Genomic DNA, 15,050 nt, shown 5'->3' with positions numbered 1-15,050 from the left:
ATTAGAAATCCTCTGGAGCTTCGAAGGTCGAAAAACGGGCCTTCCAGTCCCACCATGCCATCGCATGGTGCCAAAAGCGGGGCGAGCGCGGGGTGCATTGAATTATGGGTGGGGGCATGTACACGCGCTACCCCTCCACGCTCCCCACGCTTTTGGCACGCGATGGCAAAAAGGTTAGCCATCATTGCTCTATGGAATTGAAAGTTGGACTTTGAAAAAAGCAGGATAGGAAGAATATTGAAGTTTTTTTAACTTGAATGCTGAAGGAGACTCTTGAGAATAACATATTGTAAGTCATCCAGAGTCACTTGGTTGAGTTGGACAACTATAGAAATTGAATAAATAAATTAAAAAACATAAGAACAACATAGCATGAATTAGCATGAAACATGTTATCATGAACAATATAAGATAAAAAAAAATAAAATAAAATGAAAACAAATAAATCCTAGACCAAATCAATCCACTCAAGGCACAAATAACCAAGCTCATATACAGGTAGTCCTCAACTTAGAACAGTTCATTTAGCGACCATTGGAAGTTACAATGGCACTGAAAAAAGTGACTGACCATTTTTTAACTCTTCTGACCATGGTCACGTGATTTACATTCAGATGCTTGACAATTGACTCACATGTATGACAGTTGCAGGGTCCCAGAGTCATGTGATCCCCTTTTGCGAATTTCTGACAATCAAAAGTCAATGGGGAAACTAGATTCACTTAACAACTGTGTTACTAATTTAAGAACTGCAGTGATTCACTTAACAAAGGTGGTGAGAAAAGTCGTAAAATGAGGCAAACCTCACTTAACAAATTTCTCACTTAACAACATAAATTTGGGGATCAATTGTGGTTGTAAGTTGAGGACTACCTGTATTTTGGATACATTACACAAAGACCTAATACTCTGGAAAAGTCTGTAAGGCTGGGAAATGTAGAAGGAAAGAAGAGGATGACTAGCAGCCAGGTAGATTTGCTTAGTTATAGTGGCAATGCAAGCATTGTTGGAAGATATGAAAGATCAGGTCAGGGACAGATCATCATGAAGAATATCTACAGATAGTCCTCGACTTTTGACCAGTTGCTTAATGACGATTCAAATTTACAACAGTCTCTCAGAAAGGGTGCTTTACAGCTTTTAAAGCAATTCCAGCTATCACAAAATACACCACCACCACCATCCCTAAAGTCACATGATTGTAATCTGGCAACTTGTTAGCACTGACAACCAGTTGCCAAATGCTCAGTGATCAGGTGATTGCCATTTGCAATCTTCACTGCTGGCTTCCCCAGAAAGTTTTCAGTTTGGCAAACCCCTCTCCTATTTGCAGTTACTTACACAGTCCACATTTTCAATGAATCAGCCTAAACATTTGGGGGTGTTAGGAAATGTACATGTTTTTCAGTGAGTTCAGGAATTCAGTTCATTTATACCAGCTGAAGGTATAACTGTATATATTGTTTCCCATATCGAGCTATTGTTCCAGTTACTGAAGTATTTAGAGACAGCTTTCTCTTTACTTGAGCGAATTACAAATATAAAATTGAATTTTAAGACTTTTTTTACAAACAAAAATTAGAAGTTATCTCAGATTCTCAAATGTGATAATGCAGCCCATTTTATTAAGCGACAGTTCCAATCAGAGATGTACCAATGCCCAACTATGAGCCTACCATCATTCTTACTTACTATGGACTCCTTCCCATTACAGGAAGAAAAACATAGCACTGGTATGCTCATGCTTCTGACATTACTTCTTCTAAAATAATTACTTCCATACAGTTTAAGATACATTAATAATTTTGTTTATTCAGCATGAAATGGAGCTTAGTTATGTAGCATGAGGCTGTATATTCTGCAATATTTATATTTTTGATAAATTCAGTCAATGAATCCAAGCTCTGCAAGCTAAATAGGAAACCTCCATTTTGTTTGCAAATAATATTTTTTTATAATATTATATTATAAAATAATATTATTTTATAATAATATTATTATAATAATAAAAGATTTTAATAATAAAGATTCTAACTAGATTCTAAAGATTCTATGAGCAAGAATGAATCCTTACATTTAAAGAGCACCTGTCATTTCAGATTCATCAGGTTAGGGTTAATCACCTGCTGCCTGCCACATCCCCCACATCCCTTGTTGTGTCACTGCCGCATCACCAGCCATCCCATTAAAGTGAATGGGACTGTCATTGAGTCAACAACAGATTAGAGGAGGAGCCGCTGCGAGAGAGAGATGACAGTTGCTCCTTAAAAATTATGATTTAAATCGAGTCGATTTAAATCAAGCCTTTTTACTGATTTAAATCACGATTTAAATCGACTTGATTTAAATCAAATCCACCCTGCTTCCATAAAGGAATACATGCATTTTCCTCAAGAGGAACACATGTAGAACCTTCAACGGTCCATAGCAGAAGTGCCGATTCTCTTTTTGCACGTTAATTGAAACAGCAAGCTTTTATCAACATATTCTCACAACAATTTTTGTTCCTTTTGTAACATTCAAAATGGCAGAGATTCTTCAACAATTGTAAATCATATTCATGAAGCTCCTTTCAACCGTCACGCCTAATCTCTCTCCAGTCGCATTTTCATTGTTTAAAAAAATTAATGTAATATATCTCTAAATTTCCTTCTAATTTTCGACGTCTTAAAATATGCTCTAACCTGATCAAAGGCGGGGTAAATATAGTCAGCAAACTGGATTTCGGCGATAGCTGTAGCACCAGTGACTGCAACTCCAATGCCAAATCCCACAATTCCTTGTTCACATAAAGGAGTATTGAAAACTCTGTCTTTACCTATAAGAGATTTTTATTAATAACTTTTAAATGAATGTATATAAACCAGGAAAAAATATTTTAATACATGGTATCTGATGGAATATAAAGGGCTTACACTGTTTGTTTTTTTTAATTAGCCTTAAATTAAAAGTAGAACTAAAAAATAGTGTTGAAAAGGCCCATTTTGCCCAGTATCTCCAATCCTCTTCTCTATAGAGGAATCAGAATTAAAACACTGGAGACAGATTGGAAGTCCATTACTTCTCTGGGTAATTGGCATCACCCCTAAACTGCTCTGTAGTCTCTCAACGCTTTTTCTAGCATTCTGCTAAAATCTGTCCTCCTGTTACTCAAAATCTTTAGTCCATGTTATACACACTGGATTCCATGTACTTCAGGCATTTTAAGAGTGTGGTCATATTTCCCTTCAATGTTCTCCCATGGCTAACTATTCCCAGTTTGTAACTATTCTTCTAACTTTCTAAATTTTCCTCAATAATCTATGCAATAGTAATATCAAGACTAGACCGCTCTAATTTATGTAAAACTATGCCTGTTCAGCTAGATTCCTCAGTAGAACTCCATACTACGCATGTATGAGCAATGCATCATTTACAAGATCTTAAACTTGACACCACACTATTTTCCATATAAGTTGTTATATTCTTCTGAGAACACCTCACATACTTCGGTGTCAACACCCATTATATGTAATGATCTCCCCACTTAGATCAGGTGAACTCCCAATCTAGGTTTGTAATTGTTTTCATCAATAATTAGAACATTTAACAATTATTTATTTAATCATTATCTATTTGCCAGGACATTTTCCCTAATTTATGTCAGTAACTTCTCTAAAGTTATATAAAATTATGGTTTTAACCAATGATCTCAATATTTAGTTATTAAATTTAATTATGTTTATTGTACAATAGTGAGACCTTTATCAAAATGAAAAACAGTTTTATAAAAATAATAATGTAACATGAGATATGATGAATTATTAAATTGTGAACTTACCAAATTTATCTCTCAAGCCAACGGTACATCGGAAAACTCCACCAAAGGATACATCTTCACCAAATATTACTGTGTATATTAGAAATCAAAGAAATAGTTGTTCAAAAAGGAAACTTAATTGTTGAAATTGAAAGTCACCTTCATCTAACTTTTTTTTCTATCTACTGTACGTGCTTTTCTTTACATAACATTAATTTGATGAGTGATAAGAACCAAGACCTTTCATAAACAATCCTGGAAATGACAAGGATTAGCCAATTTACACAAACCATGAAAGAAATGTCTTTCCATTAAAGCTGTACTTTTTCAATTTACTTCGTTTCCTAATTTTTAGCAACAAAGGCTATCTTCAATTTTTTTCCCAGCAAATAAAATTATATTAATTTAGCAGTATACAACACTGACATAAGCTTCAAATTTCAAACAGAAATTTTACTTAGGAGCAAATTCAAAGCCTAGATAAAATAATTTTACCATCCAAAAATGATGAGGGAGAAAATATGCTGATTAAGCATCTTCAGAGTAACGTAATTGTGTTTGCCTTGTGTAGTAGTGAGTGAATTGTGTAGTAATTAGTATCCTCAATTGAAGAGGCTAAGTAAAAGTTTCTCTTAAACAGCAAAGCATAAAAATTTACCTGCAGTTGGATCTCTAGATAAGGCATTATCCAAGGCACTTGTTATAGACTGGAAAAGGTTCATTTTTTGTGTCTGGCCTGTGAAGAGATTATTTGGTTAAACAAGGCTAATTATTAAACTGATTGCTAAATAGCACCATATAAATTGCTAAATAGCATCATATAAAACACCAAGATCCATTTGGAAAGCTTTAAGACTTGTCAGAATCCAATATTCCCATCTGTTTCCAATGTAGGTATCACTAATGTATGTACTCAGTGATTGTGTTTATTCAATGAGTAACAATTTGAGCAAATATCATCCTCTTAGTTGGTTAGCCAGTAAATAAAAGTTCTCCCAGATTAATTTTTTTTAAAGACCCTTTCCATTTGTTAAAAGATCTTGCTGGTTTACCTGCTGCCTACATTTACAAAATTATATTATAATTATGATTTAATCCTTTAATAGATATCTCAAGTTCCGTCAATCACAGAATTCTCATCTCCATGGCTTGGTTAGCACAAGAAGATTGGTCAAAGTTATGGTTTATACTTTAGTTAGGAGATGAAAGGGAATTTCCTCAGAACTAAGCAGCCCTCTGCAACACACAATCTTAACATGGAGGGACCAGTAATAGATTAAAGTCCCAGAACAGGAATTATGACATTTTAAAGGTGACCTCAATTAGTACATATCATATATAGGTCTGGCACAAGATATTACTTTCACTCCTACCTAAAGTGGGCTTTTCAATATCACTCATGCTCTTTCCGTATTCAAAGGGACAATGAAGGGCAGATCTTTTGTCAAAATGAAACATCAACATGCCATGATGATGACAGAAAATGAAGATAGAAGGGCACAAGAGTGTAGCTATCTGTATTTACAAAGGCAAACACCCTGCAGGAGGTGCTAGGCCTCAGCTATGAATGAGAAAGTACATCTACAGGTGGTCCTCAATTTACAACAGTTCATTTAGTGACCATTTGAAGTTATATCATCACCAAAAAAAAGTGACTTAAGACCATTTTTCACACTTAACAACCATTGCAACATCCCCATGGTCACCTGATTTACATTTGGATGCTTGACAACTGAGCCACATTTATGACAGTTGCAGTGTCCCGGAGAAACGTGATCCCCTTCTGACAAGCAAAGTCAATGGGGAAACCAGATTTACTTAACAACGGTGTTACTAATTTAACAGTGCAGGGATTCACTTAACAACTGTGGGGAGAAAAGTCGTCAAAACTCAGTTAAGAAATTTCTCACTTAACAACGTAAACTAGTGGTCCTTGAGGACTGCTACCTGCACTCTTCTATAAAATTCTTCACGGAAGTCCTTTATCCAGTGGTGGGATTCAAGTAATTTAACAACCGGTTCTCTGCCCTAATGATTTCTTCCAACAACCAGTTTGCCAAACTGCTCAGAAAGTTAACAACCGGTTCTTCCGAAGTGGTGCGAACTGGCTGAATCCCACCACTGGCTTTATCTCTCTCTCTCTCTTTACTTTAAATAAGGGTAAGGGACAACCTGCATCATATCCAGGCACTTGGTAAATCGCCTTCTTGCCATCGCCTTTGGTGTATTGTCATCCCACACGATTTCCTAATCATAGCTCGTTTGTACTATATCCAATCAGTGGCTGCATCTACCCAAGTGGTGAAAACTTGGTTTTAGGCTGCAAGTGCTTTCTGACTCGCCTGCAGGACTTTTTTACAGGCACAAACCAACACAGCGGGGTCGCCGTTTCCATAAGAGCCTGGCTTAGCCTATTGCGCCCCAAAGGCTTTCCAAAAAGCCAGCCTCCCGTTTGCAGAAATGCCACTTTCCCCATCCCACCATCTCAGCCAGCTGGATGGAGGGGGGGGGGGGAAGCCGCAGCAAAGGGTGTGGGGGGGCGGTGGAACGGCCTCCCTCCGACTGACTCGCTTCCCCTCCACTCGGCAAGGGACCGCAAAGAGGTCGGGAAGCAAGGGAGCGGCGTCCGATCCCTACGACGGTAGCGCGGACCCGGGGCCGATTAAAGCGCTCACCATATTGGGTGGGCTCCGGGTCCGGCTGGAAAGCGAAATGGGCCGCGCGCCTGCGGGGTGCAGACCCCGTAGCGAGACGGAGCCGAAGAGTGGAGACCGCCGCTCTCCGGAACCCGAGACCGGCGACCGCCATCTCGACCACCGCGGGGGTCTTGTCCCTGGGACGAGCGCGAGCACGTTGCGGGGGAGGCGGGGACCCGCGCCTGCTCCTCTCATTGGGTAAGCGGCGCTGATGGTAAACAAACCAATCGGAGTCCTGCCAGCTGGGGCGGTGCGTGGTGTGATTTTTTTTTTTTTTTTTAAGGAGCGGGGCCTTCCTTTAAGAACGAGCGAAGCTGGGCTTGCTTTACGCGTGCGCAGAGGGCGAGCGTTGAAACCCAGATGGTGAGAGAGGAGAGTGTTTGTGTGGAGCGTTTTGTATAGGGGTCAAGAGAATTTGTTGTAGATTTACACTTCGGGTTCTCGTTTGATAGGCAGTGGTTGCGCTAGTATAAGATCCTATAGGCGGCATGCTTTCCTTTGCCGGGAGACTACGGAAAAAGCAAGCCTCATACTCCGATGTTGTGGGGTTCGCACCGTGGTAGCAACGATTGTGGCTATCCAATCACCCTAGCCGAAAGGGAAGGCAAAATTGATCTTCACAAATTGTCTTGGTCTTAAAAGCACACACAAAAAAAAAAGGATGGGGGGGGGGGGTTGATTGAATTGTACCGTGCATGGAAAAGATTCTTTCGAATACAAAGTAAGAGCCTGTAGTACAGTGGACTGAAGCACTGTTATTAACATCTGCTGCCTGCAATTACTGCAGGTTCGAATCTCACCAGGCTCAAGGTTGACTCAGCCTTCCATCCTTTCTAAGGTAGGTGAAATGAGGACCCAGATTGTGGGGGCAATAAGCAGACTTTGTATAAATATACAAAAGTATGAAGGCTATTGCTTAACGCATTGTAAGCCGCCCTGAGTCTCCGGAGAAGGGCGGCATATAAATTAAAGCCAAAAAAAAAAAAAAAAAGAGCGAATCTTCCTCAGCGGAGCATGTGCTTTTCGTGCAAAAGATGTCAGACACTCGAGAAAATGGGGGTCCTGCTGAAAACCTGGATGGCCAAGTCGTGGCTCGGTCAATTCGGTGAGCTGCGTTTGGGTTACTGCAATGTGTAGATTCACATTGCCACAATGCCAAGTGTGTGTGTTGTGCAACATAATCCAGGCAATATGTCGGTGCAGATCTTAGACGCTGGCCCCATTTGCTTGGCTGTATATACTTTAATTGGAAAGTATATGGTGTACTTTCAAAAAACATATTCCCATGACTAAGTTACCCATGGTTTACAACTGGGTTCACACTGCATATCAAGCCATAAACTAGTTACATATAGCAACATCTACAACAAACTGCAGTGATGCCAGAAATATATGTGCAATGTTGTCATGGGGCAAATGCCACCTTTACATATGGTACTTGTGATCTGACATCTTACATAAATCACGGCATTTATATAAGAATGTCTTTTCTTCTCCCTCTTGTCCATGGGTTTGAACAATGCTCTAAATTAAAGCAGGGCATGGTTAATCTGCAAAGCATGTAATTGTTGGAGAAGTAAATAGAGTAATTATTAATTGCTACAGAGGCTGATAAGAATACATGCATAACACCTAGCCCAAAGTAATGTAGTAATTTTGGAAGATGGGGATCAGGATTGCATTATTGGTTTAAATAATCTAGATTAATTATCAAATTTCTACACTGCCCATCTCACCTGAGTGACTGGTTTATAAATAAAAACAATTAAAAACAAAGTTAAAAAAATTAAGAGGGTAAAAACGTTAAAGAGTCAGAGGGAATGCACTCCAGGGACCAATCACCTCCCCAAGGGTTGCATATCATTCCTAGACTTCCCATTGGGACAAGAGTGGGAAGTCCACTCTTGTCCCAATCACATTGGGAAACATCTTGTCCCAATTACATTGATTCATCCCACCTGGGGCGGGTCAATGTAATTGACTAGATGGGATGTGTCAATGTAATTGGGACAAGATGGTTCCTCAGATAACCTAGACCCGTATCATAAAGGTAATAATCAACATCGTGACTGGCACTTAATGCAGTTCATGCAGCAGAGATGTTATATGCACAACCCCAGGCGACTAAAAAGTGCTTATGTCACCACATTCTATACCGGTTGCAGTTCCCAGATACTCTTCAAGGATTGCCCCATGTAGAGCGTATTCCAATTATCCATACAGAAGATGGCGAGGGCATGAGTGAGCAAAAGAAGGGCTTCTTCTGAGAAGGGTGTAACTGGCACGCAACATGAAATTGAACAAAGGCCCTCTTAGCCATGATTGCCACCTTCTCCAGCAGGAGTTGTGAGTCCATGAGGACTCCAGATTACACATCAGGTTCATCTGGGCAGTACAACTCCATTCAAGAACAAAGATGGTAAGCCCACAGATACAGGAATGCCATTATTCTTCCATTGCAGGGATTATTTCTTGTGGTAAGATCACAGTCCAGACCACTTTTGTTATCCAGTGTTATTCCATATTAAAGAAATATCTCAACCATTTGCTTCTTCATGCTATTTACCTCTATATGAAACCTCCAGAAGAGATCATACATCAGCTTGTGGTGAGATATCAGCACACTTGATTCACTTTTCAATAATCCCCATATTGATATTAATATATTATAATAATAATAACTTTATTGTCATAGTACATGTATACACAGTATACCCATACAATGAAATTCACTTAACACCCAAAGACCAGGTCCAACACACATAACAATCCCCAAACACACTCCCACCCACCACAAATTCCACACTCCTAAACCACCCAAACATCCACACAACAGACCAAATAATGCTGTCCAACAGCTCACTGATGGTGGCCCTTTAGTTCATTGTTGAGTGCAATTATACCTACCCCGCAGAAATGAAGATTTACTTCAAGTCAAACAAAATGTTGAAGAAGAAAAGTGTGTATTGGATGATTATGTGAAAAAGACAGCTAAAAAACCATTTGCAAGTTAAACATTGGAACTGATTCATCTTTTACTTCCTATACATTTAATACCAAAATAATATAATAAAAATACAAACAGAATACTGGAAAAGCCAGTATTTGGTCAATTTCTACAAAAGATTGAGGGGAAAGTTGATAAAGATAAAACTTGGCAATGGCTTACAACTAGAGCCGTGACGGCAAACCTATGGCACACCTGCCACCGGTGGCATGCAGAGCCCTCTCTGCCGGCACGCCAGCTGTCTCCCCAGCCCAGTTCCACTGCCTGCCGCCGGCCAGCTGGTCTTTGGGTCTCTGCCATGCATGCATGTGGGGGGTACATGTGAGGGGTGCAGGTTGGTGCAGGAGGCTTTCCAGGCCCAAAACAGGGCACAGGCCCCCCATTTTGGGCCTGGAAAGCCTCCACCAACCTGGAAGCCAAAATGGGGCATGGGGGGGGCTGCACAAGCCCCCCCCCCCCGTGCCCTATTTTGGACCTGGAAAGCCGCCTGCACCAACCTGGAAGCCAAAATGGGGCACAGGGTTGGGACGCATGTGTGGGGGACATAAGCACATGCGGGGGTGGGGCACATGCACGGGGTGCATTTTGGGAGTTCTGGCACGCACACATGCATTCACCCGCGCACGTGTGTGCTTTGGGCACTCGGCGCCAAAAAGGTTAACCATTACTGAACTAGAACATTAAAAAGGAAAAAACCCTGAAGGCTTGATTTTGGCTGCTCAAGAGCAAGCTATTCAAACTAAGGCAATCAAGGCAGAATTTAAAAAACAATCAAATGATTCAAAATGCTGATTGTGCAAAGAAGTAGAAGAAACAGTAAATCATATACTGAGCTCATGCAAGAAGCAAATAAAAATATTGTTGGATTTCTGAAAATAAACTAATAACTTCTTGACTCATAACGCCAGATATAACTCAGGTTGAAAAGAAGAAATTGTGGATAACTGATGTGGCAATACCAGGGGATAGATGAATAAAAGACAAAGAATTGGGAAAGATCACAAACTATCAAAATATAAAATTCAAAACTGAAAGATAATATAAAAGCCAGCTATTGGTTTCTTGGGCAGCACTTAGAAAATCTGTGCATTGACAAAATTTCCATTTGTGAATTACAAAAGGCTAAACCGTTTGGATTTGCACATATACTGCACCGATATGTTACAACATTGTAGGTTCTTGGGAAGAACTTGTTACATAAGAAGGCTAATACCAGCTAAAGAACTGGAATCGCTGACTTCACATTTTTGTCAACAAATAGTAACAAGACTTCCCACTCAGTCAGTGCCCTGGGCACCAAGTAATCTTTGTTGCTGCAGGATACAAGAGGACACAAAAAAGCACCTTCCTCTAAAAAAGATTTAATACATTTCCCTTTACCCTCCAAAATAGATTTATTTCCCTCCTCTTCCAAAAAAAGGCTTGCTTAATATCTGGTAAACTGGATCACACATGGTTGCTGTTAACTTCATTTTAAAAAGTCAGTTTTTAAATTAATAATTACGGTAAGTTCAAAATACACGCTGAGAAGAAGGGGGATGAAATGAAAGAGAGGGGGCTATCTAAATGCATGTTGTAGACTACTTTTCTGCTTAATGTTTTTATTTCATTACAGTATCGCATACTAGAAAAAAATAAAAATGCTTACAAAATATTGATTGCAATTATCTGTTATTCGTGATTAAGGAATTTATATGATAATCTGTGAGTACATATGTGTGTAGAGTCAGTATGGGGTAGTGGCTAAGGCAACTGGCTAGAAACCAGGAGACTGCCAGTGCCAGTCCCATCTGAGGCACAAAGCCAGATGGATGACCTTGGACCAGTCAGTCTCTTTCAACCTTAGAATGGAGAAAAGGCAAGCCACTTCTGAAAAATGCTGCCAACTTTTAAGCAAGCATGTTGAATACTGAATTATACTTTCTGGTTTCTCTACATTAAGTAAGAAATATGTGAACATGTAATATATTGCTCTTTGCATTGAATTTGCAATGTACTTGTATAGTCATATTGTTGAACATCTTTCAGAAAAGAATGTTTTTTTTTTCCCCTGCATACAGCATGTCAGAAAATACGCAGAGCATTGCTCCCACCTGTTTTCACAACAATGCTTCTTGGCTCTCAAAGAGCTGTGTGTTTGGTATCTCTGCTCCTCGGATTTATGATGGGCTATTGCTATGGGTGTTATAGATATTGAGCAGATACATCCTTAGATTAATTGGGTTGGATTGCCTCCCTCAGCTTCTGGGAGGAACTTAGATGAGAGTGATGTTTATGCAATGTTGAAAATGTTATTCTTTCTTTCTTCATTATGGAACCCATTGATCATGGTCTCGATTTCTGTGATGTTAAATTCCTGCAGGTTTGAAGCTGGAAGCAGGCCAGCACCACTGAGGTGACACCAAAGGGATTACCCCTGTAAGGGGCACTGCACGAATGACTGTCGTATAGCATCATACAACATCATATTTCTGCTGTGTACACAAAATAATGCTGATGATAACCTGGAATGGAACAAACAGGTCTAACAATTTTAAGTATTAAAAAAAAGAGTATTGGCTTCAGGGAATCATTGCCAATGAAATAGATATCTTATGCTTTTCCCCCTCTTCTGAAGAATAGAATTGTGGAGGATCTAAAAATGTATCCAGCAACATCTTGGTATCGTTAAATGTCAAGGTGATAAACAAAAATAAAGGTGTGTGTCATTGTCTTTTTTCATAATGATTCTTTACAAATGTTGTTTTACAAAAAATGATCTTTTACAATGATTCTTTACAAAGTTATCTAGTCTAGAACTTTGAGATATCCTGTTGTTGTGTTTCCAGTCTCCCATCCAAGTACTAAATGTAAATTACTTTAGTATCAAGTAGTGAACAAAAATCTATCCATGACTCATGAACATACCTTTTCTTTTACACAGCCAGGTACAAATGACTCAAATTATCACATTTTGGATATGAGAAGTTCAAATTCCATTGAGAAATCCATAATGCTGCGAAAAGTGAAAGGAAGGAGAGTATGATGACAACCATCAGCATGGTGGATGAATTTAGTGCACTGTTTGAAAGATTTGAAGGACCAAACTGAAGAGAAATTATCCTGCACATTACTATGCGGTCCCTAAAATTCAACACTGACCTGATAGCAAATAATATTTAAACTAATAAGGCTCAAACAGTGCAGGTCTCCCTTTAACAGTTCAATTATTCCTTCCTCATTTCTTTATACACAGTAGCTGAGATCTTAAAAGGATCACTATTCTCAGGCTTAGTTGATTGCCAAAGGATTAAGATGCAACCAGCAATTATGTGGACTAGTAATTGACAGTTGTATAAAATGGGGCAATGCTATGCTAAAGTAGATTAGGGGGTTTGAAGTAATACCCAGAGTAAAAGATGCTTGGGAACAGAACACCATGTTTGAATTGCATGCAGATCATGTTTAAGGGTTCTTGAAATTTCTTCATAATGCCAGTTATAACCTTTGATCTCCAGTGACTTTCAGTGGCCTTTAATCCTGCCTCTGTCAAAAGGCTATCATTTGTCAGTGCCTTGCTAAGTCCTAGGTGAAGCAAGTCAAATGTAGGCTGTGTTGTGAAAACACAGATTCTCAATGAAAATATCAGAGGGAGTATGTTAATACTTAACTGATTGGTTGGAACACTATGCATCTGATGAAGGAAGCTGCAGCTCATGAAAAAGTATGCTTGTCTGTTAGTCAGAAAAGATGCTAGACAGGAGAGGAAAAGCTGCAGTTCAGACAATTTTGATTTGTTAGGATTCAGAATGAAAATTTGTCCTAAGGAGGACAGGTAGCAAAAGCCTCTCAGACTGTATCCTCCCTAGATTTTGGGAGAATAAAAGTAAGGAACTTTCAGACTTGCAAGATTCTGTTAATATAACCTTGCAATAAAGATAGAGCTAATACTAGTTGTGCTTATCTGGAATGCTAGATGTAACACTAATACTTCCTGACTCATACATATAATTACAAATATCTATAATTTTATACAGTTTATAAACTCAGTGTGATATCTTCTCTTCAGCATTGCTTGACTCTTAAAATCCCTTGCCCCTTTCAAAAGAACCTGGCCTGAAAGTGAATTAGCCTCACAAGTCAATGTGGATTCTTGATATATTGTTTCTGATATTACAAACTATCTAGATGAGTTACCTCAAAAATAAATTCCACTTTATCTAAGCCTAAGGCGTCCTCAAGAAGTCAGCTTAATATTGCAGCCTTTTTATGAGATCAGTCCAAGTCATATAAAAAGGCTGACAAGATTCCTTTGGATCTCTTTCGAAATAATTTCAGGCTACTTTGAAATTTAGTAATGGTTGCAGAGAAGCTTTAATGCAAATTGCAGATTTGGTTTGGAAAATTGATTCAGCTTGATTATTTAAACCCATTTAGAAAACCAATATGAATTGCCAAATTGGATCAACTTAGTCTGGATTTCCAAAAGAAAAGCCTGTTTCTACATATGACTAGTAAAAAAGTTCAAAAGTATCATATCTCTTTGATCCAACATTTTGGTTTGAATTTGTTTTCAGAATATCAAGTCTATTTGTGGAATTTATCAAACTCTTTTCACATTAAATTTCTAAATTGAAGCATTGTAAATTCTTAAAATATGAAAGCATTCTCAGCTTCAAAGTGATGCAGAATAAATACATATGTTTTAATATGTTACATAAATGGCAACCATTAAAATACTGACCTACCTGCAATGATGAAAGCTACTTGTCCTGTTTCAGACTGAGTAATTTCATAGTAGCAAGATACAACCGATTTAATGATGGGATTGAAATTCAAACAACTAAGAAGGCAAACAGAATGATCAGCTCTGCCATCACATATGAGCTCCAGAAAAAACACAGTGAAGATGATCAGGTAGTCAGGGGAAAAAGTCAGGAGGGCTAATACCAGTTGCAGCCAGAAGTTCCAAAAGGCAACTGGACTTCCTTGCGGGGTTTTCTTTGAAAAAGTTTCATTTCTTATCCTTTGCTTCTAAGATTCTTGGATAAGAATGCCAGTCAAATGCCTGAGGATTTTTTTTCCATATTCCTTTTTTTAAAATATATATATATATATATTCTTATAACAGTGTAATTACTTGCTTAGCTCATTGCAGTAATAGCTTACTAAGGCCTTAGATTAGCTTTGCAAATTGGATACATCAAGGTTTAATCAACATGTCATGGTTAAATAAATCATCACTTATTCACTGCCAATAGAGCTCTGTTTGTATTTACACCAATGAATGAATAGTTGCAGAAAGTTACAAGGGGTTCTAACCACACAGGAAAACTATCGTCGTTCCTATTACATCAAAGCTGAGAAAACTTTGATGTTATTGTTCTGAATACAGACAGAATTCCATCTGGTTGTTGTTGAGAGTGTGGTTGCGCAACAGCTCCCGCAGTACCTGAATGAAACCGTCTATCTAGACCCGTGGCAGTCCGGCTTCAGGCCTGGGTACAGCACGGAAACGGCATTGGTCGCGTTGATTGATGATCTCTGGAGGGCTTGGGACAGGGGTTGC

General features: G+C 38.9%; 1 protein-coding gene and 1 long non-coding RNA gene across 2 annotated transcripts in view; one reads left to right on the top strand and one right to left on the bottom strand.

The window, feature by feature from the left end:
- Positions 1-7,478, bottom strand: part of BCKDHB (branched chain keto acid dehydrogenase E1 subunit beta) — a 47,182-nt gene extending 39,704 nt beyond the window's left edge. Inside the window, exons 1-4 of the mRNA XM_034431847.3 lie at positions 6,475-7,478; positions 4,458-4,535; positions 3,821-3,889; positions 2,685-2,818 (exon numbers count right to left, since the gene is read on the bottom strand). Of these exons, the coding sequence (XP_034287738.2) occupies positions 2,685-2,818; positions 3,821-3,889; positions 4,458-4,535; positions 6,475-6,607 (414 nt within the window). The 5' untranslated portion in view covers positions 6,608-7,478. The remainder of the gene's footprint in view (positions 1-2,684; positions 2,819-3,820; positions 3,890-4,457; positions 4,536-6,474) is intronic.
- LOC117674061 (uncharacterized) lies at positions 6,579-12,203 on the top strand. The gene is made up of 2 exons (XR_015731372.1): positions 6,579-6,693; positions 11,865-12,203. It is a non-coding gene; the product is annotated as an uncharacterized LOC117674061 (long non-coding RNA).
- The last annotated feature ends 2,847 nt before the right edge of the window (positions 12,204-15,050 follow it).

Source organism: Pantherophis guttatus, chromosome 1, assembly GCF_059756535.1.
Source record: "Pantherophis guttatus breed Tessera chromosome 1, ASM5975653v1, whole genome shotgun sequence".
Classification (NCBI taxonomy): domain Eukaryota; kingdom Metazoa; phylum Chordata; class Lepidosauria; order Squamata; family Colubridae; genus Pantherophis; species Pantherophis guttatus.
Note: the sequence above shows the minus strand (reverse complement) of the source record. Positions and strands in the feature narration are given on the sequence as shown.